Source organism: Schistocerca nitens, chromosome 9, assembly GCF_023898315.1.
Source record: "Schistocerca nitens isolate TAMUIC-IGC-003100 chromosome 9, iqSchNite1.1, whole genome shotgun sequence".
NCBI lineage: Eukaryota > Metazoa > Arthropoda > Insecta > Orthoptera > Acrididae > Schistocerca > Schistocerca nitens.
In genome coordinates this window covers 349,983,228-350,003,198 of record NC_064622.1, presented here as the reverse complement: position 1 = coordinate 350,003,198, position 19,971 = coordinate 349,983,228, and the positions used below count along the sequence as shown (strand labels likewise).

Sequence of the window (19,971 nt, the reverse complement as noted above, 5' to 3'; positions counted from 1 at the left end):
ATCAGGTGACACATTACTATGTACTGAGAAGAGGAGGAGAGAAGAAAATTATTCTGAATACAGTTCTTTAGAGCAGTGGTTCACAGCCTGCGGTAATTACCCCCTTACGGGTAAAATGTAATTTTCTGAATGGTAAAAACAAAGGAGTTTCATGGTAATGGACTTTCAAAAATAATTTAATCTCTGTTTCATGCAAGGCTATAATACTGATTACATAAGTTATCAACAATTACATTTTCTTCAAATACTAGCATTAATGCGCGACACACTTGTGAAATGAATGTATCATCATCATCTTCTTCTTCTTCTTCTTCCTCACATTGCCCTACCACTACACATGCATCCTGTACATAGTACCATGCACCTGTGACGCCGACCTGTACTTCACTTTTGCTTAAATATCTCGTGAAAATACCTGTTGCAGGATTGTAGGTAGTTGCCAGGATAAACTGGAAATTGCTTCATTATTCCCTTCGTAATGACCAGTACCTGTTGCAGGGCGTATACTGTATTATTATTATTATTATTATTATTATTTAGTGACAGTGGTCTGACATGAAGTACTGGCAGCCCGAAGTCTTTCAGTTTCTGCCAGTTTAGCAGTAAGGAGGCCAGCAATCAAGTGACAAACAAACAGGGGCCTAAGTTTAGTGCACATATTTTGATTTGGTTGATTTCAAATGGTGTTGAGTGAGCAATTGTCACTAGTGAGAATAGTAGTACAGAGGAAGCATGTTTTGTAACGAGTGTCCAGCCCTTGACAATTAGCTTTCTTTTCTGAGGAGGAGTTGCAGGTAGCACTCATGTTGTGCTTGACAAATGTGTCATCATTCTATTAAAAAATGTTGTTGGAAATGTACAGTATCAATAGTCTCATTGACTCAATAGTTCATGGTTTAATAAAACCACAGGTGTTTTGCAAAAAACTAAACATTGCTTATCTTTCGTGATTTTAAAATGAGTGATCAATGAAAGTTTTTTTTCGCTCTAAAATTTATGTAGGTGCTAATGTTGGTGACAGTGTGGATGGGGATAAATAGCTAATATCATATTGCACTCAGGGGTAATGCTGTTGTCAGAAAGGCTAGCAACCACTGCTGTAGAGGAAAGTCATCTGGATCGGATGCATACTTAGGCATGATGGGCTCACACACAATGTCATCAAAAGGAAGATCAGAACAACTACAGCCCAAGGAAGAAGATTTGAACATCTGGATGACATTAAATATGGAAGTTACTGCAGACTGAAGGCAGACGCTGTAGACACAAAACATTACTGTCAGAAATTCTCCGTACAAAGACACGCACCTGCCACTAGGCAGAATACTACATAATAATTCTAATATGTGGACAACATCCGAATTTCTCATGTGCAAACCATTTGGTAAATTGTTAAACTCTTGCACAACCAAATTAAATATTGACTTGGGTTCAGAATCAATTAACTTTTTTTAAGGACTACATTCTTGACTTTGAATGTAAGCTGTACTTAAAAAGCAGCACAAAAGTTTGCATTTCGTATCCATAACTATATAAGAACTGCAAACATGTTCAAATAGAACAGTAGTTTGTAATATGGCAGAATGTAATGCTATTTCTTCCTGTCTTTCACAGAATTGTCAGATTTTGAGCAGTGCGATAGAGTATTGTAGTGACTAGTTCATAGGCTCCCTTGCAGTATGCCATGCAACTCAAATGTCACATGATTGTTCAGGCAAGGTTGATACTGTATGGAGTGCTTTGGTATATCAGAAAATCTTGAGCCTGTTTGAATGGAGTATTGCATGCCCAGGCCCACTCTTCTGAATTCTTGAGAATAAATCCGCACATGACCTGACCAGCCAAAGCTTCATATTTAAATGAAAGACAACTCCTGTATCAATGTATTAAACAATAGATAAATGTTGACCTAAGCAGCAGTAGTTTAATCTATGAGTATAAGATGACTGTATTTTACCAATGATGAATTTGGGAAGAAGCATCATCTTATAGTCGAGTAAATATCATACTTAAAATAGGTAAATTATGCTAAATTTTGAGTAATGATTTCCACTTCATAGTAAAATAGGAAATACGTTAGTTAACATATTTTCCCACTCGTACTTTCCTGCTTCTGAAAAATGTGGCAAAGGAGACTATTTCATTAGCAGATGCTACTCTGCAGACCTTGTTTCATTCAATTGTGGCACAAGGAAAAAGTGATTGGTTTATCTCATAGAGAATAGAGAAATGGCTTGTATGAACAGTCTAGTTTGTTCATATTCTTTTTTAATTGTAATAACATGATGAGGATTTTATGTATGATAATATATTTTTATTTTATGTAATGGATGTTTGTGTTGCAGACTGGATACAGCTATGGTTTTGGTTTTGTGAATTACCAAAAACCTGAGGATGCTATTCGTGCCATCGCAACACTAAATGGATTCCAGGTGCAGAATAAAAGATTGAAAGTTTCTTTTGCACGACCATCGGGTTATGATATTAAAGATACGAATCTCTATGTAACAAACTTGCCACGGTAAGCTTTTATTTTAATTTTCTTTATTGTCTTTCTTTCTGGCATGCGGGAAAATCTTTACTACTACTTTCTATAAATACTTTGATAATTCCAGACTTCACTTTAATGTACATTTGTTTGAATTGAAAATATAGAGCTGTCTCCAGTGGCATCACTAGGATGCCCAACAGAAACTGAAAAACCGTGGTATCATAGTCCAAGTTCACTAAATAGGTCGACATTTGTAAGTGTAAATTAATAGTAGCTTATGCCTTGATTTACAGTTTGATTAGACCATTTATGGGATTTGGGGCAATGTAATGGTGTATCCTAACTGGCACGATCTAGTATCTGTGTCTTTTGTTGGTACAAAAGTTTTGTAGAGGCAAAAATCACTGTAGCCTGGACTATACTTCATTGTGTTAAAGTTTGCACATGTATGCAAGAATACCTAATTACCTTCTGGTCCATAAATTTTTGCACCTGTAAATGTAATGGAAAAGAAAATTGAATAGAGTTGATAAGGTGTCACAGAATCTAAAATGCCGTAAAGACTTTTTTATATTAAAATGTTTAATCACCTTTGTGGCTCCACAAATATATACTAATGCTTCTTGTTCTGAGCCGTACAGTGCTGCAGAAGATATATCTTGGGTGACATATTGAAATGAAATGTGTTGTGAATTGATTTTCTAAGTAGTTTCATGAATTGCTTTCAGAAAGTGTTTGAAATTTTTACCCCGAAACTGATTATACGTGCTTCCAATCATCATCTGATTCATCCCAGGATTTGATCTTTATGCTCAATCTATTCTGAAACTTTGTTAAAACATTTTTCAAATGTTATACCATGAAGTGCTCAAACCAGACCTGATATAGTGTCCTCTTATGAAGTGCTTGTAATGACATCTCTTGTTTGAAAGGAAACTGTATTTGGTCCTTCATCTATGTGAACATAATGTTTGATGGAAGACTGCTGCAAAGGAAAATGTACTGGTATTAATGTAAATTGATGCAAATGATATTTCAGTAAAGTGTGACAGCAAGAAGCCATTGTCACAGATTTTCAGGAAATAGATCCATTCAGATTGTATGCAAAATAGCTGTTTGGTTTGTAACCTGTTACGACATTTTTTTGATGAGTTATAGTGTCAAGATGGCTTCTCATGTTCATCTGCAACATTTGACATTTTCTGTTATTAAATTTATAATGAGCTTTTTTTGGAAATGCATATTGCCACAGGAAGACCTAAATCTGTGCTTGAATGGAATGAACAAAATAGAGTGGGAAGAAACCATAACAACTGGTACAATGGGACTAATCCTCTGCCATCTACTTCTGGTGGTTTGCAGAGTATAGATATTCATAACGGTGAAAAAGACTGCAAATAGAAATTCAGTATGCCAAGTCACTATTTATTCACAAGGTGGAGGTTAATGTTCATGCATCTAATGCTGTCTGTTAAGGAACATGTACAGAAAGCCATAGAATGTGAACATCTGAAATTTATCACACACTGATTGAATGGAACACTCTTATTGTAAGCAGAGGTCGTAAGATAGCCAGGGTACTACTACAAACCACCAAAATTGCTTAGTACTCCGTTATGATAGAAATCCATCACAGAGAAAAGGCATAGTTTTACATGCTAGGACCATCTGGAATGGAAAATAGAGTTGAGAAAACTATTCGACTGACTGAAGTTAAGAGAGAAAATGTAAAAGAGTAAATGGATTGCATGAAAATACAACTGTTCTGACAGTCATTGCACCAGAGTCAAAATTTTGTTGTCACATTCTATACAGATGAAATTGTTTGATTTAATGACTTATGAGACAGGAGTGTTGGCAAGTACTAACTCTCAGGAAGAGAATGTTTAGTATTGCCGATACATAAAAGTGATGCTCCTGTCCTCACTTTTGGAACCACTACTCCCTTCTTTCTCTTGTAGAGGTTCTGCACCTACATAACACTCTCATTTCTCATCTTTCCCATTTTCATTATACCTATCCAACTTCTCAAAAGCTTCATTTCAATTGATCACACTTTTTTTTGTCCCCGCTTTATTTTAGGGCTCAGGTTTCTGCAGCACACAACAGAACTGGTATATAATATGCTTGGCATATCATGTTCTTACTTTTCTGAGGAACTATGCTTGTCGCATCCATGTTAAGATCGGCAGCTGCCAAAATTTCTTTTTATTGTCTTTTTTTTTAGTTTTTGTGATTGCCTGTTGAGGTTTAGGTAAAAATCTTTTTAATTCCCTTCCTTGAGTCCTATATAAGGACATAATTGTAATACAGTCTGTTTATAATTCCACACAATAAATTTCAAATACAGATTCGTTGTTTAGCAAATTAAATTTATTTCCAACTTTCTAGTTCGGCGAGGCTTATCATGAGAAGCAGGTAAATCCATGGATTTTGTTGCATCTACAAAAGCAATAGGCAACAAGGAAATTTCTAACTTTATTTAAAATTACCATGCAGTATTTCATATGCCAGTGTTCATTTATGCATATCACTGTAAAATTTCTTATGTCTGAAAAGTAATTTGAGATGGATAGTGACTGCACTTGTTATGTACGAACACAAGGAGACTTGGCTTAAGAAGCGACGTTGGCTGTGGTTTATTGCTGGGGTAGTCAACCTTTTTTACCTACTTGCCCACTTTTGTATCTCTGTTTGTTGTAAAATTTTCTAACTGCCCAACAGTTCCACTGTAATGGTGTTTTATAAAGTGAGGAAGTAACTGTACTATATAAAATTTATAAAGCAGATTTACAGCAAGTTAAAGCATATAATAATAATTACTTACCAAATACTTTGTCAAAATTTTATGAAAACCAGATGTAAATGTTTTTCAAATTCCTCTTGTCTGTTTCCCACCATGAAAGCTGGAACGCCCACCAGTGGGTGGTAGGGACCAGGTCAACTATCACTGGGTTATAGGCTTCAGGCCACTTTTCTGAGCTACAATGATATTGGAGTGCCTTTCGGTGCTTTTGGGAATCCCAGTGTTGTTATGTCTTCCGATGCACCACATCTGACCAGTTCATGGTTTATCCTCACTTAAGGGTGAGTGGCAGAGTGACAGATTCATGTATCTCTGGAACCGGCTACACAGCTGCCCCGTTATGCCTTCACAACTGGTATGAGGTGCTGCCCTGCATTGATAACATAACTGATCCAGCAGAGGATTACTTTATGTTGAGCAAGTTGCCAGTTTTCCAGCCATGTCGAGACAGGCACGGGCAGTGAGTATGTTGATTATCAGGAGTTCCAGTGTTAAATGGGTAATGAAGCTCCTCAGGGAAATAGCAGGCAAGTCGGCAAAGGAAGCCAGTGTTCACCCTTTATGTTTACAGGACGTCTCAAGTGAGATGTGAAGATGGCTGTTGAACACACAGGATGTTACCAGCTGCAAATCATAGCTCATACCTGCATGAATGATGCTTCCTGCTAGAGTTCTGAGGCTATATATGGGGTGCAAACAAGGTTCATAGTTTGCAGCATCTTACCAGAGTTGATTCTCTGATTTTGTGCTGAGTGGGGGCGGGGGGTCTCAACCAGCGGCTCAGGCAATTTTGTGATAATTCATGTGTGAATTTCTTGACACCTGTTATCAACCAGAGAGTTGTGGAGCATCCCCCCCCCCTCCCCCCACCCTCCGCGCGCGCGCGCACACACACACACACACACACACACACACACACACACACACACACACACACACACACACACACGAAAGGTCTGTTGAGCACAGCACAATGGCAGCAGATAGCTGAGTATGTGGGCTGTTTTTAATTTTTTTTTTATGTTAAGAGGAAGCTCTCCTTAGGATCACCGATGATGAATTGCTTGATAGATCATCCACATTACTCTCAGACAATGTTTGTCATTGCAAATCATAAAGAGAAAATACTAATGTGATATTAGTACTGCTTATTAAAGGTAATATGACCTGCTTAGTAACAATGTTATGATGGTTGCAAAATCCTGAGTTGAGATTGGAATATGTATTGCAAGAATAGGTTAAGTACCAATGAATTTGTATTGCAAGAATAGGTTAAATGCCCATGGTCACAGCCCATTTATTGCCGTGAAAGGTTTTTTATGGTGTTTAGTGACATTATTACAGATTCCAAATGTAGACTAATAACAAAACTGCTATGTCTGTCTATATGTTTGAACACACGAACACGCTAATCTCTAAAAAATGGGATTTCACAGGTAACTTAAGTATAGCTTGGCCCACGACTTTATTTCATGAAAATCAGAACATGAATTAAAAAGTATAATCATTTACAGTCTTTATCTAAAAAATCTGCTCACAGTGCAGTACACCAAAGAACCTATAGGTGGTGCTGTTACTTTTTTTCAACTCGGTGACAGATGTATTTTCAGAAGTTTATGCAGTCTTGTCTTTATGACTGTGAAACTAAGTGCGAATTCACTTGGTTGCGATATACGGAGTCACTGGTTTCGCTTTGTGTATTAAAAATGACATTGGTTTATTCCTTTTGATGTGTTTCATTTACATTCTTTGCTAGGGTTAACAAATTTGTTAAGTTTTCTTTGTGGTTTGTGGGCCTGCCTACTCATAACATTTTGATTTGGTTCTGTGTATAAATAAATATGCCTAGAAAACAGTAGAGTCATTCTGAATGCAACAGAACAGCTAAAACACTATGAATATATGGTCTTGAGAATCCAGTGACATGCGGAAAGACTTGTTCTGGCTTGAGAACATCAGGCTTTAACTTGCTCTTTGGTATATCTTTCCAAAAGTGAGATATGATGTAACTCTGATTGAGAGCATCATGCATCATCTCACTTCTCAGAGTTCTTCACTCACAGAGGCTAATACTGGGAGGTTATAATTAAAGTGCTACTACGCACAGAGGTCCAGTGTGGGCTGCACTTATAATATGGCAGTGAAACTTGGTAGACATTCTAATGCATTAATAAGGAACTGATTTACACTGGAAAAAAATTAGTTCAAATATTTGGCCACCAGATGCAAATCTGGCTCTGTGAATGCGGGAGAGGCATATATAAATGTTTCTGTAGGTGATGGATTAGGAAGGAGACCTGAGCAGAAAAGGTCAAACAAGTGAGAAAGGCATAATGTTGATTTTATTTTTAAATGCCGCTTACACACTTCATTCAGTATGAACATTAGAGACGTCAGTGAGATGCTGTATAGTGCCAAATTTGCACCTGATGGCCAAAATTGAAAGTAATTTTTTTCCAATGGAAATAGATTCTATATTAATGCATTAGGATGTCTACCAAGTTTCACTGCCATATGATAATTACAGCTCACACTGTACCTCCATGAATAGCTGCACTTTATTTATAAGCAGCCAGTAGGTACTCCTCTCCAACGTAACATTACAGAAGCAGAAATTTTGATGGGTAGTGGCACAAGCAAGAGAGTTTTTATCGTGACCATAAACAAAGCACAAGGCCAGAAACGGTGTGTTGTGGACATGGACCTTAGTGTTAGTTGGTTGCCAGTTCTACGTGGCTCTCTCTCTTGTCGGTGAAGCAAACAAACTGTTCATTTGTGTCCGCTCTCATAATTCTTCAAAAATAGCATACAAATAAGCTTTATAAGTCAAAGATAAATTCCACGCATACGAAGTAAATAAATACTTGGGCACTATCAGCTACTGTGAAATAATTTAGATAAAGGTAAGCATGAAAGGAGGTTCAAACATGGTAATTAGATGCATTTATAGGCCGCCTATATCAGGAGCCTTAGTAGCAGAGCACATCAGGGAAAACCTGCAGAATGTTGCGAGTAAGTTTCCTGTTAACGTTTTTTTGATAAGGCAAGACTTCAATTTGCCATCTATTGTATCGGAGAGTCATGCGATTAAACCTGGTGTCAGAGACAGGGATTTGTGTGAGATTATTCTGAATGTATTGTATGCAAATTACTTCAAGCAGTTAGAGAAATGCTTCATAAGAGCAGTGTTTTAGACCTCGTAACAACAAACAGACCCCAGTGTTTTGAATCGGTTAACATGTAGTAGGGCATCAGTGCTTACAAGGTTGCAATAGCCTCAATGGGGATGGGTCTTACAAAGCATGTTGAGAAAGGTAATATTTTTACTTAACAAGAGTGACAGGGTACAAATGGCAGAGTACATGAATACCTGTAGTAAACATCAAGTAATCAGGTCAGATGATGAAACTGTGATGCACAAATGGATAAAATTCAAAATTGTTGTTCAATATGCTTTATACCAGTATGTGCTTAGCTGTTTTATATCACTATGTGCTGAGCAAGGTTTTAAGGGCATGGAAAATGCATGTTAGAAAGTTGCTGCAAAATCAAGGAGAGCTTCATCACAGACTTAAGCAAAGTCAAAGTTTAGTTTACAAATAAAAGCTGAATGAACCAAAAATAACTACATAGAGAGCAATGCAAGAAGCATTCAGTGAATTTGAGAGTGAAATTTTGCCAAATAACTTGTGTTATGTAAAGTCAGTAAGTGTATTGAAAACATTCATTCAGCAATTCAGTGACCATACTGGCACCAAAACGGAAGGTGATGGAGAGAAAGCTGAAATATTGAAGTCATTCTTCTAGAACTGTTTCTCCGTGGAGATCGTCATACAGTTCCTTCTTTCCAACCTCACAAGAGTACCAAAATGGAAAAATATCAACTAAAAGAGCTCTGTCGTGGTGGGCCATCTGAACTTGTTATGTGTGAGATTGTACAGCAGTAATGCAACAGAATTTGCTCCACTTCCAGTAGTAGTTTATTATAGGTCACTGGAGCAGCGATGGGTCCTAGCGACTGGAAAAAAAGTTAGTCCTTTCCATTTTCAAGAAGGGTTTAGTACAGTTGTACATAATTCATTCTTTTGTTGAGTTATGGTATATGTTGTATTCCCACGTATTATGATGTTTTCAGAGGACAAAAAATCTTTATAATAGTTAGCATGACTTCCGCAAACAGAGGGTTTGTGAAACTCTTCTCCTTTTGTTCCGCTGCATATCCAGAATATTGTAGACATTGGCACCCAGGTTGATGCCATGTTTCTTTATATAAAGAAGGAATTCTGTACAGTTGCATGCTGCCGTTTAGTGAACAAAATGTGAGCTTACAGAGTATCAGACCATATTTGTGACTGGATTGAGGGCTTCCTTGATTCAGGACTTTCTTGCTATTAGAACTCATCACTCTTAGTCAAACTAAGGTGACATATGTAAAAGCAATTTTAGGAGTACACAAAGAAGTGGATAGCTTTATTACTGTCTACAGTATAGTTAAATGATCTTGTGGATAACATTGAAAGTTCCTTGAGCTATTTGCAGATGTGGTTGTGTACAAGAAGGTAGCAATGCCAGAAGATGCCTATTGCAGAAAGACCTGCAGAAGATTGAAGAGTCATACTGGCATGGCAGTTGATTCTGAATATAAATAAATATATTATGTATAAATATCCAAAGAAATCCATTACAGTTCGAATATTCTATTGGCAATAAACCATCCTAAACATTACCTACTGTAAAATTTCTAGGAGTAACCAATTGAAGTGATGTAAAGTGGAATGACCATATAAAACAAACTGTAGGGAAAAAAACAAATGCCAGGCTTAGATTCAAGAGCAGAATTTGAAGGAAATGTTGTTGAGCCACAAAACACTTGTTCAGCTGATTCGCAAGTATTGATCATCAGTGTCCGTGACCTTGGATTGATAGAAGAGATAACAAAGATTCAGTGAAGAGCAACTCATTTTGTTATTAGATCATGAAGTTGGTGCAGACAGAAATAATGGACAAACTCCAGTGGCAGACACTAGAAGAGATGTGTTGTGCTGCACGGAGAGGTTTACTGTATTCTGAGAGAGTGCATTCAGGGAAAAGTCAGGCATACACCTTGTGAAATGACCACAGTGAGAAAATCAGAGAAATTTGAACTAATATGGAAGTTTACCAACAATCATTTTTCCAGCACACCATTCACAAATGGAAAAGGGAAGGGTGGAAAAGATAGTAGTAGCTAAAGTATCCTCTGCAGTACACCTAAGGCGTCTTGCAGAGTATAGATATAGATGAAGTTCGTCGTCTCTCTCTCTCTCTCTCTCTCTCCTTTTTTTTTCAGTTATGGTCACCCCATTTTCATTTAGATGCATTTAAGGTCATTCATGTTTGTGGTTTCCTGGACACTATTTTTCATGTAACATTTTGGTCTTTTTTTTCCCCCACCCAGATTTTGTTATCCCCTTTACTATATATTAGTTCCCCCAATAATTGTAATTTTACTAATATTAGCAAATATTTTGCTGAAGATCTGAACTTGTTTAAGTATAGCCCATTTTTGGCAAAACTCTTTTTCACTTAGTTACTTATTTGGAATTCTGAACACTGCTCCTAGCTTGTTACAGTGCTCACTTATTTTGCTGTTTATTCTAGCTGTGTATTTGTCACTCTTCTACCTATGTATTTATAACTTGCAGATGTTTTGTACATGACGCCATTGACTATAACGTGGATGCAGAGCGAAGTTTGTACTAACTTGGATGAATGCTCCTTTGAATTTTTTTTCATATTTATCTACTGAAAGTTTTAAAATTAGTGTGCTGTTAAAATGTTTGTTCAACTGAAGTGACTTGACTACTGGACAGACACTAACTTTTGAATTGTGAGCTATGATGTTTTTCAGTAAGGAACGACTAATAATAGTAATAATGAGAAACTTAAGTATTCTATTCTCATTTCCACTGCTGCCTCAGTACGTAAATGAGGGGTACTACATCTATCTTGGAAGTCTGTCCTTGTATTCCAGATACCATGCTCTGTTTTCAGTGTCAGCTTTTTGTTTATTTGATATTTTCTTATAATGAGAAGACATTCACAAACTTAATGTAACAATTGGTATTCTCACCAAGGTGTATGACGTTTACAGAACACAGCATGTTGTTATCAATGGAGAGACGTCTACAGACGTTAAGGTAACCTCTGGCGTGCCACAGGGAAGTGTTATGGGACCATTGCTTTTCACAATATATATAAATGACCTAGTAGATAGTGTCGGAAGTTCCATGCGGCTTTTCGCGGATGATGCTGTAGTATACAGAGAAGTTGCAGCATTAGAAAATTGTAGCGAAATGCAGGAAGATCTGCAGCGGATAGGCACTTGGTGCAGGGAGTGGCAACTGTCCCTTAACATGGACAAATGTAATGTATTGCGAATACATAGAAAGAAGGATCCTTTATTGTATGATTATATGATAGCGGAACAAACACTGGTAGCAGTTACTTCTGTAAAATATCTGGGAGTATGCGTGCGGAACGATTTGAAGTGGAATGATCATATAAAATTAATTGTTGGTAAGGCGGGTACCAGGTTGAGATTCATTGGGAGAGTGCTTAGAAAATGTAGTCCAGCAACAAAGGAGGTGGCTTACAAAACACTCGTTCGACCTATACTTGAGTATTGCTCATCAGTGTGGGATCCGTACCAGATCGGGTTGACGGAGGAGATAGAGAAGATCCAAAGAAGAGCGGCGCGTTTCGTCACAGGGTTATTTGGTAACCATGATAGCGTTACGGAGATGTTTAATAAACTCAAGTGGCAGACTCTGCAAGAGAGGCGCTCTGCATCGCGGTGTAGCTTGCTCGCCAGGTTTCGAGAGGGTGCGTTTCTGGATGAGGTATCGAGTATATTGCTTCCCCCTACTTATACCTCCCGAGGAGATCACGAATGTAAAATTAGAGAGATTAGAGCGCGCACGGAGGCTTTCAGACAGTCGTTCTTCCCGCGAACCATACGCGACTGGAACAGGAAAGGGAGGTAATGACAGTGGCACGTAAAGTGCCCTCCGCCACACACCGTTGGGTGGCTTGCGGAGTATGAATGTAGATGTAGATGTAGATGAATGTTGTCTGGTAAGGAGAAGGTTCTTCAGAAGCTGAATATTTCAAAATGAATATTATACTTAGAGAAAAGGAAGGTTTTAAGGTACTGCAGCCTCAGTATTTGCAGCTTCCTTTACTACTGCCTGTTTTCTTCAGTTGTGATACACGAATGCACACCATTATCTGTAAATGTCAGGAATTAAGAGGGAGGTAGGGTGGGGGGTTGGGGTGGTCGGAGGGGTAGCCATAGCCAGAATGGTTGACAGTAAATTATTTGTATCTTTTATGACTTTTAGCTCTGTCATGAAGTTGGAACTATATTGGGATGAAGCTAAGACAGGGTGTATACGACCCGGGAGATCCGGGAAAAACCCGGGAATTTTTTTCATCCGGGAGAAAACCGGGAAACACCCGGGAATTTTTTAGAATTCTGGGATCGTTTTGTTTTAGTTTTCAGTTAATTTTTTTAAATTTTGACTGGTAAGAAATAATACTCTAACATAGGCTATTACTGCATCCCGCTACTGCAGAATAATACTGCAGCAATAAAACATGAATGAGGGAAAAAAATAAAATAAAACTTAAGTTGCAAAGGAAATGTGCCATAGGAAATGTGCCATGTACACAACATAACACAGTGCTCATACAAGCGTCTGCCAGTAGAAAAATGTGTCAAAGGCTTTAGGAAGACTATGCAATGCTTCATAACAACGAATTGCCTCCGATGAGCACGACGTCAAAACTGTTTACATTAGATTCGTGTGAGCAGTTGCGAGCGAGCCCAAGCGCATGCATGCGCTTCTGGCTACAAAAGTATGGCTGTTAGCTGTATAAGCAAGCAGCAAGATGCTACCCGGAAAAATTATACTGGCGCGCGCAAGCTGCCATATTCACTGGGAGCAAACCGGGGTATCTGCCTCGGGAGGCAATTTCAGTCAAGCGTTAATGCAGAACAATGAAGTTATTTTTGTCGGTTTTGCTAAAGAAATATGGCTTTATTAATCTTTTCCGCTGAGGCAGTCAATTTATTTGAAACCAAGTGTTTAATTCCACACTATTGGCTAGTTTCAACTGTTTGCTGTATTTCAAAAGAGCATGGTTCAAATGGCTCTGAGCGATATGGGACTTAACTTGTGATGTCATCAGTCCCCTAGAACTTAGAACTACTTAAACCTAACTAACCTAAGGACATCACACACATCCATGCCCAAGGCAGAATCCGAACCTGCGACCGTAGCAGTCGCACGGTTCCAGACTGTAGCGCCTAGAACTGCTCGGCCACCGTGGTCGGCTCAAAAGAGCATGTTTTCAACTTATAGCATGTATGGTATTATGCCATAATAAAAAAACCAAAAATGAGACAATACAGTACAGGTACTCCAAGAAAATTTACAACCGAATCTAGACTTACAAATGTGCACTTTAAGCTGAATTATGCGTTTTAGTACGGGAGGGGAGAGGGGGGGGGGAACTTTGTGCCCATATGTTAAATTACTGTAATATAGTCTGGTATTTTATATCTTAAAATTTTGAAAAAAATATTTATTATTTTTAATGATTGCTTATATCAGATCCTGTAACTGTTTTAAATATTTCAGTAAAACTTTACTCAAAAATTGAAACCTTAGTAGTGAATGCAAATTTTTGCAATAAATATTGTGTTCGTATTTTCAGGTTCAGGACTCTTCTTACACATATGTATGACTTTAAAAGGTGTGTTGTGAATAAAAATCAACAAAAATTTTAAAGGAATTTGTGTTTATAAAATTTTTGGTGGTGGCCGTAAGGTACCCCTCCACTAGATGTAAACATTAAGGAAAATGAGTTGGTATAGCTAAGAATGTGCTAAAGGTTATTTTCAGGTTATGTACGGTACTTATAAATCAGTACCTATTTAAAAAAAGTATGTAGTCAATGAAAGTTACACATATTTAATGAAATTTGTCTTCCTCCCTCCCTTGGTGGTGGGCACAAAGTACCCTGCCCCCCCCCCCCCCCCACCCTCCCCTTGGGATTACACATTTTGGAAAACGCATTGGTATTGCCAGGGTTAACAGACATATTCTCTCTTGAATATTATATTTATAATTACTGCGAAGAAAAGGAGGAAATTTTTAAAAATTAACTGCATTTTACATGAATAAAACTTAGCAAAGATTAACAGGGTCACTCAAATCAGTAAAGAGATTAAGAAATGGCACACTCCTGATAGTAACAACAGGAGCTGTCCAAGCATTGAATTAACAGCATAGTTATTGTCCGTTGTAGGGGCATTATGTATTTTGGACATAAATGAGTTGCATCTGGGGTGGAAACAAAATTGTAGTGGAAGTTACGAATATCATGGGAAAGGGTTAATGGAGAACTAGAAAAGACTGTGTTGTTCATATAATTACCGTTAGTGTACCTAAATGCCTACAGTTTGTTTATACTGGTTACATTTGCCTGAAGATCTGACCTTGCATTAACCATCTCATTCATTGTTTTAAGGGCCAAAGGTTTGGGCATACGACTGTTGGCTGTGCCGGTCAAATTAGGAATGTATCACCTGCCATGCATTTCACAGTGGTTTGCAGAGTATAGATTTAGATATAGGTGTAGAGGTTTGGTAGATGCAATTTGTTTGCATGTGCACCATGTACCAAACATAGAGAGCACTGCTCAAATGTGTCAATAGTCCCAGCAGCCATGCTGCATGAAGCTGAGAATTCTCAGTATTTATTAATGAGAAGAAATCCTACAAGATTAAAGTAATACAATTGACACCATATTCTGAGACAAAGAAAGCATTTCAATTAGGCCTAATGAATCCATCTACTTCATAGAATCATTGGACTCAGCAATAAAATTGACCACTCCTAATGTCTGTATATTTACAGTCCATGATAAGTACTGTTGCTGGAAGCACCTGTATCTGCAAATGTAATTGCCAGGATACTCTAGTTGACAAAAATTCAGATCTGATAATCCTTTGAGCCCCAATGGTTTCTGCTGCAAATCAACATTTTATTCATTTTGACCGGCTGCTGAGGCTGAGCGGTTCTAGGCGCTTCAGTTTGGAACCACGCTGCTGCTACGGTCGCAGGTTCGAATCCTGCCTCAGCCGTGGATGTATGTGATGTCCTTAGGTTAATTAGGTTTAAGTAGTTCTAAGTCTAGGGGACTGATGACCTCAGATGTTAAGTCCCATAGTGCTTGGAGCCATTTTTTATTCATTTTGTTTTGAATGTACCAGTGCCTTTAATAGGAGACCACAGATCCTACTAAAGTCTGATTTAGTAACATTGGTGGTTTCATACTAAAGGCACTGATACACTCCTGGAAATTGAAATAAGAACACCGTGAATTCATTGTCCCAGGAAGGGGAAACTTTATTGACACATTCCTGGGGTCAGATACATCACATGATCACACTGACAGAACCACAGGCACATAGACACAGGCAACAGAGCATGCACAATGTCGGCACTAGTACAGTGTATATCCACCTTTCGCAGCAATGCAGGCTGCTATTCTCCCATGGAGACGATCGTAGAGATGCTGGATGTAGTCCTGTGGAATGGCTTGCCATGCCATTTCCACCTGGCGCCTCAGTTGGACCAGCATTCGTGCTGGACGTGCAGACCGCATGAGACGACGCTTCATCCAGTTCCAAACATGCTCAATGGGGGACAGATCCGGAGATCTTGCTGGCCAGGGTAGTTGACTTACACCTTCTAGAGCACGTTGGGTGGCACGGGATACATGCGGACGTGCATTGTCCTGTTGGAACAGCAAGTTCCCTTGCCGGTCTAGGAATGGTAGAACGATGGGTTCGATGACGGTTTGGATGTACCGTGTACTATTCAGTGTCCCCTCGACGATCACCAGTGGTGTACGGCCAGTGTAGGAGATCGCTCCCCACACCATGATGCCGGGTGTTGGCCCTGTGTGCCTCGGTCGTATGCAGTCCTGATCGTGGCGCTCACCTGCACGGCGTCAAACACGCATACGACCATCATTGGCACCAAGGCAGAAGCGACTCTCATCGCTGAAGACGACACGTCTCCATTCGTCCCTCCATTCACGTCTGTCGCGACACCACTGGAGGCGGGCTGCACGATGTTGGGACGTGAGCGAAAGACGGCCTAACGGTGTGCGGGACCGTAGCCCAGCTTCATGGAGACGGTTGCGAATGGTCCTCGCCGATACCCCAGGAGCAACAGTGTCCCTAATTTGCTGGGAAGTGGCGGTGCGGTCCCCTACGGCACTGCGTAGGATCCTACGGTCTTGGCGTGCATCCGTGCGTCGCTGCGGTCCGGCCCCAGGTCGACGGGCACGTGCACCTTCCGCCGACCACTGGCGACAACATCGATGTACTGTGGAGACCTCACGCCCCACGTGTTGAGCAATTCGGCGGTACGTCCACCCGGCCTCCCGCATGCCCACTATACGCCCTCGCTCAAAGTCCGTCAACTGCACATACGGTTCACGTCCACGCTGTCGCGGCATGCTACCAGTGTTAAAGACTGCGATGGAGCTCCGTATGCCACGGCAAACTGGCTGACACTGACGGCGGCGGTGCACAAATGCTGCGCAGCTAGCGCCATTCGACGGCCAACACCGCGGTTCCTGGTGTGTCCGCTGTGCCGTGTGTGTGATCATTGCTTGTACAGCCCTCTCGCAGTGTCCGGAGCAAGTATGGTGGGTCTGACACACCGGTGTCAATGTGTTCTTTTTTCCATTTCCAGGAGTGTACTTCGAAATAAAATGAGTAAAATGGTGGTTTGTGGCAGAAGCATGTGGTGCTCAAATGGTTAAAGAGTTATTCATTCTCAGGCAGAGGACAGGGCATTGTAGCCCAAAATGAAGCTTCAGCGCCATCACCGAGACTTAAAAATCTGATGAATAACAGCAGCAAACGTAAAAGAACAGCTCCAATCCCACAGATCCATGTTTCTCTTGTGACCTCTGATGACTTCCGAGAAAACATTTCTAATGTTGAGATCGAGTATGAAGTCGTCTTCAAGGCTGCAGAGGAGAAAGTTCCTTGTCAGTTCAAACTGCTACTGTATCATACCAACAGGTGGCAAAAGATGCTGCATTGTCTTACAAGGAACATGATTCTCTGGAAATCACTATCTTTTATTCGAGCATTAAAATGCTTACTGTATTAGAAGCAATAGCTGTGAGGGTTTAGATATCCTGTCGTTTCTCCAGCCCTAACACTTGTTCTCTTCCATATTCTCATCTTCATTTACTTATTCTCCTTATTATATCTGCTCGCGTCATTTTCATATGCTCATTCACCCCTATGTTGTTTCCTTCTTTCTTTCTTCCCTCTCTCTTATCTCTTAGATGTTAAGTGCATTGCCATTGACATCCAAAATTAAAACTGTCATATAATTCGGTAATAATATGACTGTTATTACCTAATGCCTTTGGTACGCGATAAGAAACTAGTGTATGAGGAAAGTTAAATTATATGAAGAAGTAGCGGTCACATTAAGTAATACAAATCACTATAAACCAGCGATAAATGTATTTTGAAAGAAATTTTGACTTCTGTAATGCATACGCTGCTGCTGATGGGGCATGTGCCTAACACTAGTCTGGCATGAAGGTTTTATTGTTAGCAGCAATGCATTTATGTAAGGGGCAGTCAAATGAAAACTATTCATATGGAAAAAACTAAGTAAACTGTTTATTATTTCAAAAGTAATTGTCATAAGTGTTAATACATTTATTCCACTGTGAGACAAGATGGTCAATGCCTTCATGGAAAAATGTTTGCTGTTGCCTATAGACCATGATTGTACAGAGGCATGCACCTCTTCATCCAAAGCAAATGAACGGCCACAAATGTCTTTCTTCCGGGTTCCAAAAATATGGAAATTGCATGCAGAGAGATCAGGACTGTATGGGGGGTGTATAATGGCTTTCCAACAAAAGTTCTGCAGCAGAGTTGGAAATAGCCTTGGCTGCTGTGGGTGGTCTTTATACTGCAACAGAATGACACCATCTGTTAATACTCCTGGGTGTTTGGACTTAATGGCACACTTCAATTTTTGCAAAGCATCCTTGTACCGCTGTGCATTAATTGTGACCCTGTGTTCCAGAAAGTCAGCGAGCAGTGGGGCCTTGCAGCAAAAGAAAATGGTCATTATACCTGTTGTTTCAGCAATGTTGCAGATGTTTTGCTGGGAAGCCCATATCCATCCTCCATAGACTCCTGTTCTCTCCCCATGTGGTTTTCATATTTTTGAGACATGAAGAAAGACATTTGTGGCTGTCCATTTGATTCGGATGAAGAGGTGCATACCAGGGTACAATCATGGTTCCTTAGGCAACCACAAACATTTTTCCATTAAGGCATTGACCGTTTTGTGTCACAGTGGGACAAATGTAGACAGTTAAAGCAATTACTTTTGAAACAAAAAACAGTTTCCTTACTTTTTTCCATCTGACTTATTTTCATGTGACTGCTCCTTATATAACTGTTAAGTCTCAGATCCAATTGATGGCTAACAATGTAGTTAGGAGATACAAGTAGCACAACCTGCTACCTGTCCACAAGGTTGTAATTGATGATAAATCTGTGTTCATAATTTCTTACTATCCCTAGCCTTATGTTTATGACAATCCCGGATGTACTAAAAGTATACATTTTTAGTATTTCATAAAGTGTAATGTGTTTCATTGACTGATCTAATTTGATGCCACTAATGTCAAGGAAGTGTTACCTTGATTTGAAAGGCCTGTATCTATTGTTTCATTTTTAATGAAACCAGTGATGCTTTTACTCGTAGGTTTACAGTAGACGCCTAAATTACTGTTTGATCTGTAAGAGGTACTAAAAGGGTATTATGTAGGTGTGTGTGTGTGGCGAACTTAGAGCTATATTTCTTTGCACTCACTTTCTGTTTCTTTTTTGATGATTCTTCGTTCAGTCATTCAGCAGTAGTGTTCTTCCTCTTTTCAGAAACATTACTGAGGAGTACTTGGATAAATTATTTGGGAAATATGGTACAATTGTGCAGAAGAACTTACTTAAAGACAAAATAACAGGACTTCCAAGAGGTGTTGCGTTTGTGAGGTAAGTGAAGTACTGTAACAAGTATCATGTTGCAAGCTTGCAGAAACATTTAAATACACTTGCATTGTTTAAAGGGCAAAACAGTAGGTATCTATGCTTTGTTCAATGATGTTGTTGTTTGAGTTGGTCCTATGTTTGCATGATAAGACTATATCATTGCAATTTTTTGTTTTCTACTTTCTTAGCTTAGCAGTTAAGCTTTACCAGGTAGCCATTGCTATGCGTTAGGCGCTCAGTCCATATTTATACGGGTATCCTTCCTTTTTCACGTGCTTCGTCTGGTTTGAATCAATTGCTTATTTTGCTTTGATCTGATAAGTGCCGTTTTCTTTGTTATAGGTGTTTACGTCACTCTAAGCTGAAAATGCATTACTGTACTGTGTCATGCATTGTTTGTCACATTCTGATAGTGCGTGTTTACGGTCTGTCGCCGATCGCGGCATGGCTTGCTTTTGTGCGCGCTACCGCCGCTTACAATAAAAAAAAAGAGAGAGAGAGAGAGAAATCGACCCA

At 39.3% G+C, this 19,971-nt stretch overlaps 1 protein-coding gene across 5 annotated transcripts in view; it reads left to right on the top strand.

The window, feature by feature from the left end:
• LOC126203118 (protein sex-lethal-like) overlaps window positions 1-19,971 on the top strand; it is a 125,023-nt gene that overhangs the window by 32,830 nt on the left and 72,222 nt on the right. For all 5 annotated transcript variants that reach the window (XM_049937363.1, XM_049937366.1, XM_049937362.1 and 2 more), the window contains exons 3-4: window positions 2,346-2,521; window positions 19,345-19,458. In XM_049937363.1, coding sequence (XP_049793320.1) covers window positions 2,346-2,521; window positions 19,345-19,458 — 290 coding nt within the window. The remainder of the gene's footprint in view (window positions 1-2,345; window positions 2,522-19,344; window positions 19,459-19,971) is intronic.